The 16,224-nt window shown below is 46.0% G+C and overlaps 1 protein-coding gene across 4 annotated transcripts in view; it reads right to left on the bottom strand.

Moving 5' to 3' along the window:
* The window catches only part of MRVI1 (murine retrovirus integration site 1 homolog), a 119,246-nt gene extending 104,776 nt beyond the window's left edge, over positions 1-14,470 (bottom strand). For 3 of the 4 annotated variants that reach the window (XM_025355236.1, XM_025355237.1, XM_025355242.1), the window contains exon 1: positions 13,969-14,470. In XM_025355236.1, the coding sequence (XP_025211021.1) occupies positions 13,969-14,035 (67 nt within the window). In that variant the 5' untranslated portion in view covers positions 14,036-14,470. Of the gene's footprint in view, positions 1-13,894 lie in introns of all 4 variants that reach the window. The other variant, XM_025355240.1, reaches the window with a different exon arrangement.
* Between the last annotated feature and the right edge of the window lie 1,754 nt (positions 14,471-16,224).

The following is a 16,224-nucleotide window of genomic DNA, read 5'->3' as shown; positions in this document are numbered from 1 at the left end:
GATGTTGGCACAGACCTCTGCACACACTCTGCCAGTTGGCACCTCATATATAATCGAAGCTTTTTTCCTGGGGCAGATTCCACCTGTACCAAACAGACCAATGTTTACTTTTTCTGGGTCTTCTGTCACCTTCTGCAATCCCAGGTTAATGTTCCCTTTTGATGCTGCTATGAGTCTAAATCTGAGTGTGCCCCACAAGCTCAACCTCAGCTCTCTAAATTTCCTCCCTGTTCTTTTGTTCAACCCAAGGTCAACCCAACAGTATCCCCTTCCCTTTCTCAGGAGGAAACTATCCTTGGACCGAGGGATCCCCTGACCTCTTTGGAGTGGAAAAGAGGCACAAGGTCCTTCAGCCTGACATGGTGAAGTTGTCTATCCTGCTCCTTGGAAGCTTCCAATCTTAGTGTCCTAGTTCTACATGAGACCAGGGGACTGTAGAAATAAGCAAAACAGGCAACGATAACAATAACAACATTCTATCCATCAGAGGCGTAGAGCTTTTTAAAAGCATACGATTCAGTGGCATTAAGTACATTCGCAATGTTGTGCACCTACCTCCCTTATCTAGTTCCAGAACACTTTCATCATCCCAAATGGAAACTCTGTACCCATGAAGCAGTCACTCCCTGTTCCCCTTCCCCCCAGACCCTGGCAACCACAGATCTGGTACTTAGTGCTTTAGGCATATTTACTCATTCAATCTCCCAACTGCCCTATGAGGTGGATGCTACTTTGCAGATAAGGAAACTGAGGTTCAATGTGATGCTGTAACCTCCAGAATCACAGAGCTAATGGGTGGCCAAACAGGGATTGAAGCCTTCAGAGCCATGCCTTCCCCACTCTGGCCCACTGTCTGTCTCTCAGGCAGAAGCTTTGTGAGCTGACCTGGCTCACTGAGAGCCTTTCTTAGCAGTTCTGCAAGCAGCGAGGACTCTCTAGATGCCATGTGATCCATCCTGTGTCCACCCAAGTAGGGATACCACTAGCCACTTTTCCCAAAGTTGTATAGAGTTCTATACAACTCCAGTTCTGGGCGACGTTGTCAGGAGCTCTGAAAAGAAAGGTTATGTGTTTCATTATATTTGGGAATATCAGCAGGAGATAGGTTTCTGTCTTGCAGGACATCTCAGAGCCTTTAAGAAGCAAATGTGCAGTATAATCTCCAAGAAGGGGTGAAAGGATATAATATTTCCCAAATTTATTTGACCACGAAATGTTTTTCCAGGGAGTATCTCAAAGTGTCCTCTTTAAAACTCCACTCTGGGCCAGGCACACTGGCTCACACCTGTAATCCCAACACTTTGGGAGGCCCAGGCAGGCGGATCACCTGAGGTCAGGAGTTTGAGACTGGCCTGGCCAACATGGTGAAATCCTGTCTCTACTAAAAATACAAAAATTGGCCAGGCGTGGTGGCGCATGCCTGTAATCCCAGGTACTCGGGAGGTTGAAGCAGGAGAATCAGTTGAACCCAGGAGATGGAAGTTGCAGTGAGCAGAGATTACACCGCTGCACTCCAGCCTAGGCAACAAGAATGAAACTGAGAAAGAAAGAAAGAGAGAGAGAGAGAGAGAGAGAAGAAAGAAGAAAGAAAAGGAAGGAAAGGAAGGAAAAGAAAGGAAGGAGAAAGAAATATCCACTCAGAAATGCCCTAAACCCTCTCAGGTTAGAGGGTGTCCAGAGGTGAGAGGGGACAGTAATTTTGTCCATTGGCCCTGGAGCTGTGCTGCCTGGGTTCATATCCCAGCCCTGCCATGTGACCTTGGGCAAGCTGCTTCATCTCTCTATGCCTCAGTTTCCTCACTTGTAAAACATGGATAATAATAATCGTGTGAATTAAGTAATATAAACTTCTTAGAACAATGCCTTTCGTGACATAGGGCTCACAAAAGTCCTAATAAGGTCCTTGGGGCCGGGCGGGTTGGAGGGGGCAGTGAGAGGGGTTATGTTACCTATGATGCATAAAACTGTAAAATCCAGATAATCAATGAAAGATTACACAGATAGCATGGTTTCATGGTCCTCAGGGAGGGTCAGTGAGTTCCAGTGGGAGGAGAAAGTGCTATGCAGATGTTAGTTAGCTGCTTGATCCATTTTCCTGGGTCTTTTCAAGTTCACCAGGTCTCATCTACTTAGGGAGCTCTTAGGGGGTGCCCAACGCCTTCTGGAGGCCCCTCAAATTCTGGTGCCTATGAGTTTCATCCCTTCCAAGGAACAGAAATCCTGTCCTTTTGTCACCACCCACTACTCCTGTAAGGCATAGTCATCTGCTCCCAGAGCTGGAGACTTTGGAGAAGCTGGCCCTACAGTGTGAGAGGAGAGGGGCCAGGTTCTAGTGGCTGCCTGGACCATCGTTTCCAATCTGAGCAGTAAATATCTAACGCATGAGTCAAGAGCCTTGTTAATAAAAAAGAGAATAAATAGACATTCCCTTTAGCAGTAAATTAAAAAAAACCAAAAAACACAACCTTCCATTAACTTTGGACCCGATGCCAGTTCTAACTGTCACCAAAGGACTTGAATGGGATTGTAGAAAGCAAACAATAACAGTTGACTCTTCAAACACACCTGCAGTCCTCCTGCTTGTCACTGACAGTGCCCTGCACAATTATTACTCTGGGACAGGCTCCATTATGCAACTATTGGGGTGAATCACTGGGCCTTCGGGGGTGAATGGTTCACAGATGAGGAAAATGAGAACTTGGAAAGAAGATTTGATTTGCTCAAGAGCACAACATGAGTTGAAGGCAGAACCAGGTCTACAACTCAGGACCACTGCTTATACGCTGTCTTCATTTCAGCCTAGGAAGTGGCACCAGGGATGGATGCTGGAAGACCTTAACTGCCCTTAAACCTGAGCGGTTTCATTCATGCATGCATTTGTTCATTCACTTAATGTCTCTACCAAACACCTGCTACAAACTTACCATGGTGCTAGCTTTCCTTAATACCTTTCTATAAACCTATAATGATCTAACCCTTTTTGAAATCTTATTGTCCCAGCTCTACTCTCTCCCAGCCTGATAAACTCCAAATATGAGTTTCTATCTGTTGATGGGCTGCATGCACTTTGCACCAAGGGCAATATGGCCTTGGCTCTGCCACTTTCTAGCTGTGTAATCCTGAGTGAACTACTCAGCCTCACAAAGCCTCCATTTTCTCATCAGTAACATAGAGTTATTATTATAACCTGTATCATAGGATGCTGCAAAAATATGGGATAATGTACGTAAAGAACATAGTATTTAGCTGGTGCTCAATAAATGACAGGTGTTACAGTAATAAGCACATTATTATTGTTCTTGACATGTGAAACAAGTCTCTGGAGATTCAGCAAATGAAATCTTCCCCTCTGGGACTCTAAAAAGTCAGGCTTTCTTTGTTCATATGCCTAAGCAACTTTTGTGCTTTATAAACTATAGGAATCGTGATATAGGGACAACTTGCCAAATGTTTTCAGGTCTAATGCAACAGATCCTTGATGTCTATAACCAACCATATCTTTTTTTTCCCGTTCTGGGCCCAGCTGGCCTGAGAAATAGTCTTCCTCTAAGTCTGATAAGGTCTGTGAACCCCAGACCTGTTAGGAATGTTGGCTATACGTGGAGATAACCACAAGGAAATGGGGCTGCCCTCCAATGTATTAACAAGGTTAAAAAAAAAAACAACCCTATATCCAATGGACATGATTAGTTATCTATGGAAATAACCCAAGAAATTCTCTGTATATGGGGTTGCAGAGTTGGGAGGCTTAACAGATATCTCTAGAAGGCAGGACAGAGACACAACTTTAAATAAGTAGGTGTTGACATTCTTCGAAGACACTTTTACTTTAAGCAATTTTCCCTTCTTTAGTACGAACCCCTGTATATGACGGATGGCTTCCCCATGACCACATTTATACCCCACAATCCTGTCCCCTGGCCATGACTGATTGATCCTGATCAAAGCTGGACTTATCAGATTATTTCTCTCAAGAATTTAGAGACCAGGAGCTTCTGGAACCTAGTCAAACTGGGCCTGTGGCCTGGGCAGTGGTCTTCAGAGTAGAGTATGTCATCCAGGGAATGCAGGATGATTTGGTGGGATATAGGAAGGAAATTTAAAATAAAAACCTTCAATTTTTAATTAAAAATAGTAACAAGGTACACTTCTTAATATTTAATAAACAGGTTGGCAATGGTGCTGGTTCATGTATTGAAAGGCCACTGTTACGTCCAGTTTGTGAGCTGTTATAAGGGCTCACGGGGAGTTCTACAATGTTACGGAACTGATGTAGCACCCTCATGTATCCATTTGCTTTCCCTGAAGGGTGACACAGTTTGTGGGTGCCCAAGTAAGTAGGTTAATAAAACATATTTATCTAGTTTTAACCAAACCTACTATCATAAAATGGGTATGCGGCTTAAAAGGCTTATGCAAAAAAAAAAGTACAATGAAAATACTTCTACCAATAAAGCTAAAAGTAACTCTCAAAAAATTTTTTACAAACTAGTGGATGAAACTGAAAATTTAATATAATAATTCAGGAAGTAAGGATGTCCCTCTTCCACATGAGGTATCTGAGTTGGTTTTCCTCTGCCCTCCTTCCCTTTCTCTCTGCTCTGCCCCCTGGTTCTCTGCTGTGTGCTTCAGGATGACACCTATGGAATGTATAACCTGGGCTCCTTTGCTTGCTGGCTGAGTTTGGCCAATGGACCAGTAGGGGATGGGAGGAGAGAGAGGCCTGGGCCTTTCCTTCCTTGCTCCAGCACCACATCTCTGACAGTGACTGTGCCTCTCCTTAGCTACAGCTCATTCTAGATGGACCCTCTTCCCTGGCTGTTGAGCTCACCGGCTTCTGGTAACACGATTTTCTTCTCTTTCCCCTTGAAGAAGCACATAGAGTCATGACTAAAGAATACTTATTTAGGGAAAGCAGAAAAGTCATTGACACTGTTTAAAAAAAAATAAAGCATGATTTTCAAAATATTATTTCATCTTTCTTATTCTTTAAAAAATTCTATTTTATATGTTTTATAAAGTAAAACATTAGTACAATAGCTCATGAATATGATTTATAATAAAGAAATATACATAAATTGGAGGTGCGTGCTAAAAAAATTTTCTCTAAACTAATAAGATGCAACATCCAAAACACTTGAAGACCACTCCTGTAGAGAAAAGGCTGGCAAGTTCATACTGCTGGGACCCGAAAGCTGCCCTGAGTCCTGCCTTCCTGAGGCATTGCTGTCTACCTACCTTTTCCTCTGATTTTCTCAAATACCTTATAATAAATCCCACTTTCTCTTAAGTGAGCCAACATAGGTTTCTGAGACCTGGCAATCAAAGAACTTTAACGAATATATAGGTGGGATCTGCAATTTCTTGTGTGCTGGAACAGACTATGTAAATATCACATAATAACCACCATTGTACAGAGCACTTTTCTACAGCAAAGAGAAAGGCTTGTCCAAACTTCCCAGAGGAAAGAGGCCCTTCCTGAGCTCTGGGGAAGTCTCTCTGCTGCAGGCAGAGGTGGCTCATCAGGCCGCATCACAGCTTAGGTGACCCACCCCTCAGAACTTTCTGCCTTCCCCTCATTGGAAAGGGCTTCTCTCCCATTATATATCGGCACATAGACATTCAGCATTGTATACTTGGCTGGGTGCAGTGGCTCACACCTGTAATCCCAGCACTTTGAAAGGAGGCTGAGGCAGGTGGATCACTTGAGGTTAGGAGTTCGAGACCAGCCTGGCCAACATGGTGAAACCCTGTCTCTAGTAAAAATACAAAAAATTAGCTGGGCATGGTGGCACACGCTTGTAATCCCAGCTACTTGGGAAGCAGAGGTTTCAGTGAGCCGAGATCACACCACTGTACTACAGCCTGAGTGACGCAGCAAGATTCCGTCTCAAAAAAAAAAAAAAAAAAAAAAATTAAAAGAATTGTATACTTTAGTAATCTCAGTGCTTTAGGAGTTTAAGACCAGCATGGGCAACATAGCAAGACCCTGTCTCTAAAAAGAAAATGTTTAAAACATAAGTCAAGTGAGGTAGTATATGCCTGCAGTGCTAGCTACTTTGGAGGCTGAGGTGGGAGGATCACTTGAGCCAGGGAGGTCAAGGCTGCAAGTCAGCTGTGACTATACCACTGCACTCCAGCCTGGGGGTCAGAGTGAGACCCTGCCTCTCTTGAAAAAAAAAAAAATAAAAAAATGTATACTTCAGTCTCTTGTGAGTTTGATTATTGTGAGTCGGTCTCTGCATAAGCAATCAACTAACCAATTCCAGGTCACTAACCAGGCTTAGGGATAGGTCCAGGACTCTAGAACATCCCCAAGGTGATGCTCCTTGGGGAAGCCTCTTAGAAGCCAACTAGCCTGGTTTCTCTTGACACCTAGCCTTATCATCATTACCTTGCAACCTACATCAGGGACCAGTTAGATCTCAGGTGGGAAACAAGAAAGATGTCTTAGGTAAGAAGCCCAGGAAGACATTACATTCTTTCTACCATTCTTTCTACCATACCCATACAAGTCGAAAATATAACAAGAGAGTCCTCGGGGAAACCTGATCATTTGGGGGTATCCAAAATAGAGGAGACCCGTGTGTTCAATATTAATCTGGGCTCCATAATAATAATTACTTATTGGGTACTTATTCAGGTATAAGTACTTTAGATCTAGCAATCCGTATCATAGGTAAGGGGACTCAGAGGTTAGATCATTTGCCCAGGTCAAACAGTAAGTTGTGGGGCTGGGATTTGAACAGACTGGGTGACCTTGGCAACATTTATAGACTTTTAGGGCACAAATCTTGGTGAGCCATAGAAAGCGACTCAAGACACACAATGTAGGACATGGCATTTCTTGCCAGTAAAAAGCTTATGATTCTAAATTTGTATTTTTCCTTCTAAATAGAGGAAGGAACTTGTTCATAAACAAGATTAGGAGACCTCATAAAGATCGTTACATACTGAAAGAAACCAAGAGAGGTGCAAAAAAGAGCAAGCCTAGTGGGGAAGCTGCTCCAGTGTCCTGCCCCAAGAGCTCTGGACCTCAGCTCTGAGCAGCAGCACTGGGACCTCCAGGGTCTTATAGGGGCAGGAACGAAGGGTCAGGCATTATCACTCTGTCCTGCAGCCGGGCCTATAGGCCACAGAGAGATGGAAAGAGATGGGGCGTGGTGGTCTGATGGTTTTGGTTTGACTCTCATTCTTCTCATACTAGTTACTATCCTCCTTGAATCAGTTTGTTCACAAAGACCTCCCTTGCATGGCTAAAGTACAGATTTAATGAGATATTGTATAAAACGTGCCTGGCACATACAAACTTGCTCAAACAATTGTAGTTCCTTTCCCATATATTTTCTCATCTACCTGTAAGAAGTAACGCAGAAGAAAGGAGTTAAGTGATCACTTGCTCCCTGTCTGGAGTTGCCTAAATGAAACTTCTGTGAAAAAAGGAAAATTCATCCCCACAGATACTTCTAGTCAGATGCTTGCCTTGTCTAAGGAAGGTCTCTGCATTAAACAAGTTCCCCACCAGGCATCTCTGGAGAAAAGGTGAGGATTGATTAACTGGAAAAGGGAGGAGAGGGGGTGCCCATGGGACCATGTGGCAACTCCTGCAGCCTTGGCCCTGCCTGTCTCTCACTAGGGCAGGGCACAAGTCTCACCAGGTGCCCATGAGAGACTAGCCTTGCAAGTGGGCTTTAGCCAGGCCCTCACTGTGGTACCCCAGAGTTCAGTGCCAGGCTCTTCCATGCCTGGAGAGTGGCTATCTGATGGTGAGTTCTGAGAAATGTCTGCATGAAGAGCTCAGCCCTCCCTCTTCTGTTTCTCTAGGGAATTAGCTGCGTTCAGGGGACACACTGTCTGCTCTGTTTCTCCAAGCTTTAATATTTAAAGGGCCCTACTTTCCCCAGTGAGCATCCCATAGGGCTGGGGGATAAATCTACTCAATACAGTATTAGAAAACCTACTTGCCTGTTGATCCAAACCACATTCTCCAATACCAGCTTCATCAGTCATAAGGGTGATATTAGTCTCTGAATTCCCAACAAGCCTTAGAGCTTCAGTGAAGGAAGAGGTGTTATTTATTGGGCCTCCTTAAAGACTTCACCAGATACAGATGCCCAATCCTCTTGAGAGTAAGTCCACCACTCTACTTGGGGTGTTTTTGGAGTTGAGAATAGGACCCAGGGTTGTGGATGGTCAGAGCCTTAAACCTAGTACAGAAGTCTTCTTGCTGGAATCTCTGGAGGGGAACAGACAAGGGCTAGAAATAATAAGAGCTAACGTATACTGAGCGCTAAGAATAGACACTGGGCTAAGCGATTTAACTTTGCAAAATGGACACTATCATTACCGGGCGAGCATCCCAAACCTGAAAAATCTGAAATCTAAAATGCTCCAAAATCCACGACTGTCTGGGCACTGATGAGACACTCAAAGGAAATGCTCATTGGAGCATCTCAGATTTTGGATTTTTGGAATTGGGATGCTGAACTGGGTAAATATGATGCAAATATTCCGAAGTCCAAAAAAAAAAAAAAAAAAAAGTGAAATCTGAAACACCTCTGGTCCCAAGCATTTTGGATAAGGGATACTGAACCCATATTACAGGAGAGGAAACTGAGGCTCCAACAGATTAGGTGCAGCTCAAGGGATACAGCTGGTCAGTGGTGGAGCCACACGGTCACTCCAGGGTCCGCACTTTCCATAGGGACACTGTGCTGCCTCCATTACAAGATGTCATCTCCCCACTGTGATAATAAGGGAAGAGCTGGCCAACACTGAGTACACCTCCTGACTCAGGGTCTAGGGTTATTTTCACCACACCTGTATGAGCAAAGTCATGGATGTCTTCAGGCTTTCTTCTCCTTCTGATGAGCCAGCAACCTTGGGGTCTCTGGAAACACCCTCTTGATTGGCTTGTCAGCCACAGAACTGTCTGTGGCCTCTCTGTGTCCCTTCCCTGGTGGCCACTCTGGGAACCACATCCCACCCCTAGAGCCAGGCTGTGTGCAGTGTATAGTCTCATCCCTCCCAGCCTCTCTCCCTGAGCCCATTGGTTCCTAAATTCCTGTTGGTTTTGCTGGGATGACTCAACTTCCCCAACACCCTGCACTCACCAATACCGGGATTCCACCCAGTTCATACAACCCGATTTCCACCAAGCTGTGGTGGAATGACCTGACTCATTTATACACCATGCTCACAATTTTTGCCATGTCTGTGTTTCACTTATGCATTTATTTACTTAATATTCTTTCATTTGAGGAGCAATGGGCCAGAAAATGAAGACTGAAACCCCACTTGGCCATTTACTAACTTTGTATTGTTAGGCACGTTTCTTACCCTCTCTGTGCCCCAGTTTCCTGATCTGTATAAGGAGGACAATGACAGTAACTACTTCGGAGGGTTGCTGTGAGGACTAAATGAGCGACTGCAGGTAAAGCATTAGGAAAGTGCCTAGCACATGGCACACACTCAACAAGTATTAGCTACCATTGTCATTACTTTTATTTAAAAGGGAAACTTCATATTCCTACCTTAAATGGATAAAGCAATACCACTTACCACAAATAGAGTTATAAAAATAAATAAAATGAAAACAGTTATTAAACCTTAGGTAAGGCCTGCTCTCATTTTGTCAAGAAAGGAAACAAACAGAAAGATGTTGAAGGCATATGAGGCTTAAATGAGGGTGATCAACCTTTTGGATTTGTCCAGGACCTGTGCCAATTTTAGCACTGAAGGTCCTGCAGCAACTCTCATTCCTGGGTGGCCCTGGACGGTTGGTCACCCTACCTCAAATAGAGGCTTTCTCTCCTTCATTTAAAGGAATAAAAAGAACTTAAGAAGGAATAATGTTCTTACAATGTGATGTTGTGTGTTTAAGGCTGGGTCCGTATCCCACATACAATCATCTTGCAGAGCAAGCCCACACCACACAAACCCACCTCTGAGAGCTGAGTCTCCAAATGCTATAAATCTATGGAAAAGCCGTCACGTCACATGTGCTACTGAGAAAGTCCCCAAAGAAAAATTACATTTGTAAATGCCAAGAAGAGGAACGGTGATGAAATTGCTGCACAGCTAAAATGACTCTATGTTATAAAACCATTGAAAAATCATGTTTTGGAGAATCTTCAATGGTATGGAAAAAAGGATTATATTAGAATGCTCAGTTGTAAAAAGCAGACTAAAAAATAATGTATACACTAAGACCCTAGTTTTACAAAATATAGAGAAATGTAAAGAAAGAAACACACCATAATATAAACAATACTTATCACTGAGGAATGGGATTCTAGAGGGTTTTTTTATTTCTTTATATTTATTTCTGAATTTCTTATGTATATCCATTTCTGTATTTTCCAAGAAAGTCTAGCAAAGAACATGCATTACTTTTTTTACTAGAAAAAAATGAATAAAAATTACAAATTACAAATAAAAAAGTAATAGGAAGAAAGTAACCAGAGCTGATTAAGTCCAGCCTTAGCAGACTTTTTTTTACATCTGTTCCCTGCTAGGAAAAGTTTTCAGTCTGGCCAGGTGCAGTGGCTCATGCCTATAATCCCAGACTTTGGGAGGCTGAGGTGGGCTGATCACTTGAGATCAGGAGTTCAAGACCAGCCTGGGCAACATGGCAAAACTCCAACTTTACTAAAAACGTAAAAATTAGCCAGGCATGGTGGTACTCCCTGTAATCCCAGCTACTTGGGAGGCTGAGGAATGAGAATCGATTGAACCTGGGAGGTGGGGGTTATACCACTGCACTCCAGTCTGGGTGACAGAGCGAGACTCTGTGTCCAAAAAAAAAACAAGTTTCCTGTCTGAACAACTGTCCTCTGCTTTCCACCTCCCCTGGAGAAAGTCCTTGCAGAGAAGGCAGGGCTTGTCCACGGTCACAAGCATGGGCTGCCTCTGCTAAGACTCTGAATTTGAAGGCCCATTGATGAGGCTTCCCTGGACTGTCACCTGAACTCAGAGTCTAGCCTCCAAGGTCCACAGGACTAACATGATATCCCCTTTCCCTCTATTCATGATTTTCCCATGATTTGGACTGTGATACTCAATAACTGCCCCAGGACCTAAGTTACTAACTGGAGGCAAGGTGACATCTAATGCAGGAAGTGCCCACTTCGGACCAAGGTGGCTTGAGCTGGAGTCTACCACCTACTGGCTGTATGCTTCTCTCCTCATCTCTAACATGAGGCTTAAATTAAATAACAGATCTAGCACAGATCCTGGCACAAAGTAGGAGCTCAATTAATACCAATTTTCTCCCCTCTTTCCTTTTGCATCACTATCTGAGAACTCAGCTCTCCATCTCCCTCTTCTGACTCAGCTCTCCAAGGGGCAGGGGCAGGGCCAGAGTCTAGGGGCCCCAAGCTCTCTTCTCCCTATCTACCCAGGCCTCTGCATCTACTCAGTCAGCAAACAGAATTCCTCTGATGATAATAAGCCCCAGAGAAAGTGGCTGAGGGGCAGTCCAGGCTCTGTGAGGTGACCCAGGAGAGGAGGCAGGGGGAGAGAGGTGGGTAACTTCAGGCCCCGACATTGTATTCTCTCAAGTCAAACTAGATGAATCTGATCATCAGGCACATGTACAAAATCAACCTGGGGCCCTGTATAACCAGAACCCACTTTATGAGCATTGTGTCCATGTGTTCACAGAAACGTGGTTGAACCTGAGTACTTTGTGTGCTCCCAGCATCATTCTTGGTGCTAGACACATAGCGGGTGAGGAACAGGATAAGGTCTCTGCCCTTGCAGGGCTGTCTGCTCCTCCAGGAGGTGTGGGGTGCTTCTGCCCACCTCTGTTACAAAGGCTTAGAGGAGAGACGCAGGGCTTTTTAGAAAGCTGAGGACCCATCATGTATAGTTCAGCCCATCGGGCAAGGAACCTAGCTTCCTTACACAGACCCACAGAACTCCTCATCCCCAAACCATGAGCCCTCTCAGCCTCCCAGGGATTCAGTTTCAAGTAAGTGTCACATGGCCGTAACTTCCCTACCCAAGATACTATTTAAATTCCCTGTTTTGTCACTTGGTGGCTGGGTGAGCTTGGACGAGTCATTTAACATCCCCTAGCCCCAGTGTCCTCACCTGGAGCAGTGAGGTAAAGACACACCCCTCATGGCATTCTGTGAGGGGCATGCAAAATCCCTTGTGGAAAGCCTCAGATGCACCGTGTTGCAAGGGGGCCAGTGATTCCCCCGCTGCACTCTGACACGAGGTCCCAAGCAGAGGGGAGCTGACCATGGAGGTCAAGAGCCTGCAGAGACCACAACCTGGGGCCGAGCACCAGCTGTGCAGCCTCTCTGTGCTAAAGTGTCCTCTACAAAACCAGGGTGGAAAGAATGACCCCTGCTTTGTAGAGCTGTGGGAGTCATGAGTTACTGTATGGGAAGGGGAACAGTGTTCAATACACAGTAAGAACCATGTGTTTATTTTCTTGTGGAAACACATTTATGGGGATAACCAATCATGTCGTAGCAGCTAGCACATGGTTATCCTTCCAAGATGATAAAGGACACAGGAATGCCTCCCTTACCTCCAAGCATAAAGATAGGTACATCTGCTGTGAACATAAACAGCCACCCACCAAACATGCATGCGCGCGCGCACACACACACACACACACACACACACACACACAATGGAATCATGGATGGCACAAACATGATAATGACAATGGTTTTCTCCATTAGGTCAAAAATTGCAAGACACAGTTGGAAGTAGGATCATACCCTGGCATTCACGGCTGTGTTGAGAGGCACGGGCACTGGAGTTAGAGTCATACAGACCTGGGTTTGAGTCCTAGCACCACTCCATCTTGGTAGAATGACCTTAGGCAAGTCACTTAACCTGAGTTCCCTCCCCCATAGAAGTGTTGGAGTAGGGGAGTGCAGGGGGATGGGCAACTCCACCTGCCTCACTAGCATGTCATTGTCCCTCTGTGGGGGCAACACAATCCTTGGCAAGTCCTGACTCCTTTGGACCCCCCAGCCTCACAGTCCCGGGAAGCTTCCTCCTTTTCCCTGCAAAAGACCCTGCTCAGACCAGCTTTACTTCCCTGCGCCACCCCGGCTAGCAGCCTGAAAAGTGTTAGGAAACAACAGCTGCTGAGTTCTGGGAGGCTGGAGTGCTGGCCAGGGGTCCCAGACCCCGGGCTGCTGTTTACTCAAACTGCAGAGCCTCTATAGCCTTTACAACTGTTTCCTGGGCAGGAGGGAGCAAGACAGCTGGGCCTCTCTCTGGCCTCTGGCTTCCACTGGCTTTTCCTCTGGAAAAAGCCAGTCCAAATGCTGCTCACTCTAGGAATCGCTTCAACTCGGAGCCCTGGAGGAGAGCAGGGCCAGGCATGAGCCGGGCACATACACCCCCTCTAGGGAGCGGGGAACTGCACAGGCCAGGGGAAGCTGGAGACAAAAGAGGAGACAGGGACAGAGATAAAAACAGGGGCTGTGACCAGAACATAGGATGGGAAGGGCAGAGACAGAAATAGGGGCAGGGTTAAGGATCTAGACAGGTCATGCCGCCCAGGTTCAAGGCAGAGGGGCGTAGCGGGACAGAGAGAGAGAAACATGGGAAGCACAGAGGGGAGAAAGCCCTGCCTAGCAGACTTGCCTAAGCTGAAGACCCCATTGTTGCCACAAACGGGCCCACAGGAAAGCTACGGGTTGCAATCGCCTGTCACGACCCACATTTTCACCCTGAGCTGTGCACACTTTCCAACAGCAAGCAAAAGGAGCACAATCTAGTTAAGTTAGGACTGGCAAGATTCACTTCTGATTTAAAACTTAAGACAGCAACAATAAAGATACTCAGCTGAAATGCCACCCAAGAAAGCCAGCTCCCCTGGAAAGTTAAAGTTTAGCGCCCCCATCCCAGCACCCTGTACCTTTAAGGAGGAGAAGATTCCCTCTGCTTCCCAGCCGAAGAGGCAGGTTATTCTAGGATATAGGGGAGGCTTACCTAAAACTGAGTTATTCTCCTTTCCTCCTCTGGCCAGCCTCCCTTCACTCTGGGGAGCTTTTACCATTTAAGGTCAATGTTACATCTGGCTCCGGAGCTCGGAGCCGAGAAGCCTCTGGCTGTAGAACCTCGGCCGCACGCCTCCTCTGAGAGGGGCTGGGACTTAGAGCCGAGCTCCTCTGGGAGCCCCCTCCGGCCTGGCTCGGGGCATAATGGCAGGGAAAGCCGACCAGCTGGCCTCAGGGTTCAGGGCAGGCTGGGCCTTTGGGGCAGTCGCTCACCCTGGGCCCCTCCAATGGGTATCCACACAGCAGATGGCAGTCCCCATGGCAACTCATGCCACTGGACACTGTCCTGGCTGGACGGGGACAAAGGGACCCTGCAGATCTCGCCACCCGCCTGGAGCCTCCAGCAAGCATGTGAGCCTGGAGAAGACCCTGGGCCAGCGCCAAAAGAAACTGGGAATGGTTCCTGTCCTGGGGATTTGGGGGCAGGGGCTGCTCCCACTGTGTTAAACTCTTGGGATTGCCAGAGAGAATGGCCTGGGAGATTCAGCTACTCCCAGACTTACCAGACTTGGCACAGGCCCCAGGGGTGTCAACCCTGCTCCTCCACTTAACAGCCTGTGGTCTTAACATCGTGGAGCCTCAGTCTCCTCATCTCTAAAGTGGGAATAATAATGATAATGCCTAACTCACTGGGTAGTGAGGGGATTAAATGAGATATTAGTCAAGTGTTTAACACACTGCCAGCATCTCATAGAGCTAGATCAGCACGAATGAGCTTCCTGCCCCTGCCCAGGAAATCCACACCCTGTCCATACACACTCTTCACCTGCCTTGGGTATAGGACCCGCCCAAGGCCAGGGTCATGGAACTCCAAGCTGGCGGCAAGCTACATGGGGACTTCAGCCCCTTCTGTGGTTAGAGCGGCACAGAGAAACCCTAGGTAAAGTTGCTAGATAAATTACAGGACACCCATTTAAATTTGGATTTCAGATAAACATGGGACATACTTGTACTAAAAGACTGTTATTTATCTGAAATTCAAATTTAACTAGTCATCCTCTATTTTTGTTTGATAAATCCCGGAACCCTAGTTTTGGCCATCATTAGCCATCTAGAAAACATTCAGTATTCATGGTAGAGAGCACTAGGGATTGGAGCTCCAAGGCCTATGGCCTCAAGCCCTCCTGGCAAACACAGTCCTTATGCTGAGCTCCTGGCCACAGATCAGTGGTGCAGCAGTGGCAGACGTTCTCCACTGAGCCTCCATCCCTTCCTCAGGCATGTGGTTCTGAGGAAGTCCTGTTTTTTCTGTGTAGCTGTTGTAAGAGAGATCACTAACAGGGGTGTAGCGCATGAAGTCTGCTACCCTCATCAATAATTGTTTTTCGTAAATGAAACCAGAGCAGGCTGTCTTAGGTACTAGCCAAGCTTTCTCTCAAGTGTCCACACCTGTCCACGTGGAGGTGCAGGCTCCCCACACAACCCCCATCCCCTGCAAAGCCACATGGCAGTAACTACTAGAATTGCAAGTATATGGTATAGAAGGAACCGACCAAACTCTTCAGTGCTGTTTCTCCAACTTCAACGTGCATTAGAACCCCCAGTTGTGAAGCTCCTTGGGGTCCTCTTTCAGAAATTCTAATTCTATGGATCTGAAATGGACCCAGAAATCTGCATTTTAGTGAAGACCCTTGGGTGATTCTTATGTACTTGGTCCAAGGATCCCACTTTAGGGAATGTTGCTTCAAAGGTTGATCTTATGAGTGCAGCAGCAGGTACTACAGGGACAATCAAAATCAGAAGTTGAAATGGAACCTAGGGCTGGCTGTGTGTGTGTGTGTATGTGTGTGTGTGTGTGTGTGAGAGAGAGTTCAAAATCATATATTGTATTGAGCACCTACTATATTCCTAGCATTAGATTAGATGCTTTACATAAAAGCACTCTATGTATCCTCACAAGTATCTATGCCTTTCCTTTAAAGGAAACCGAGGCTGGAAGAAGTAAAACAACTTGCTTGATGTTCCGCAGCCAGTAAGTAAGTGACAGTGCTGAGATGTGAATTCAGGTGGTCTATCCCTAAAGCTCTGTCCTCTTTATCATGCTGCCTACCCTTCAGCCAGGGTTTCTGAACCCAGGGTTCATGGATGACCTTGAGGGATCTCTGAGCCAACTGACATTGCACGTAAGCCACTATGTGGTTTGTGTTTCTCTTGGGTAAAGACCCACAGCATTCACCACACAAAGGTA

Source organism: Theropithecus gelada, chromosome 14 (genome assembly GCF_003255815.1).
Source record: "Theropithecus gelada isolate Dixy chromosome 14, Tgel_1.0, whole genome shotgun sequence".
NCBI classification, from domain to species: domain Eukaryota; kingdom Metazoa; phylum Chordata; class Mammalia; order Primates; family Cercopithecidae; genus Theropithecus; species Theropithecus gelada.
Note: the sequence above shows the minus strand (reverse complement) of the source record. Positions and strands in the feature narration are given on the sequence as shown.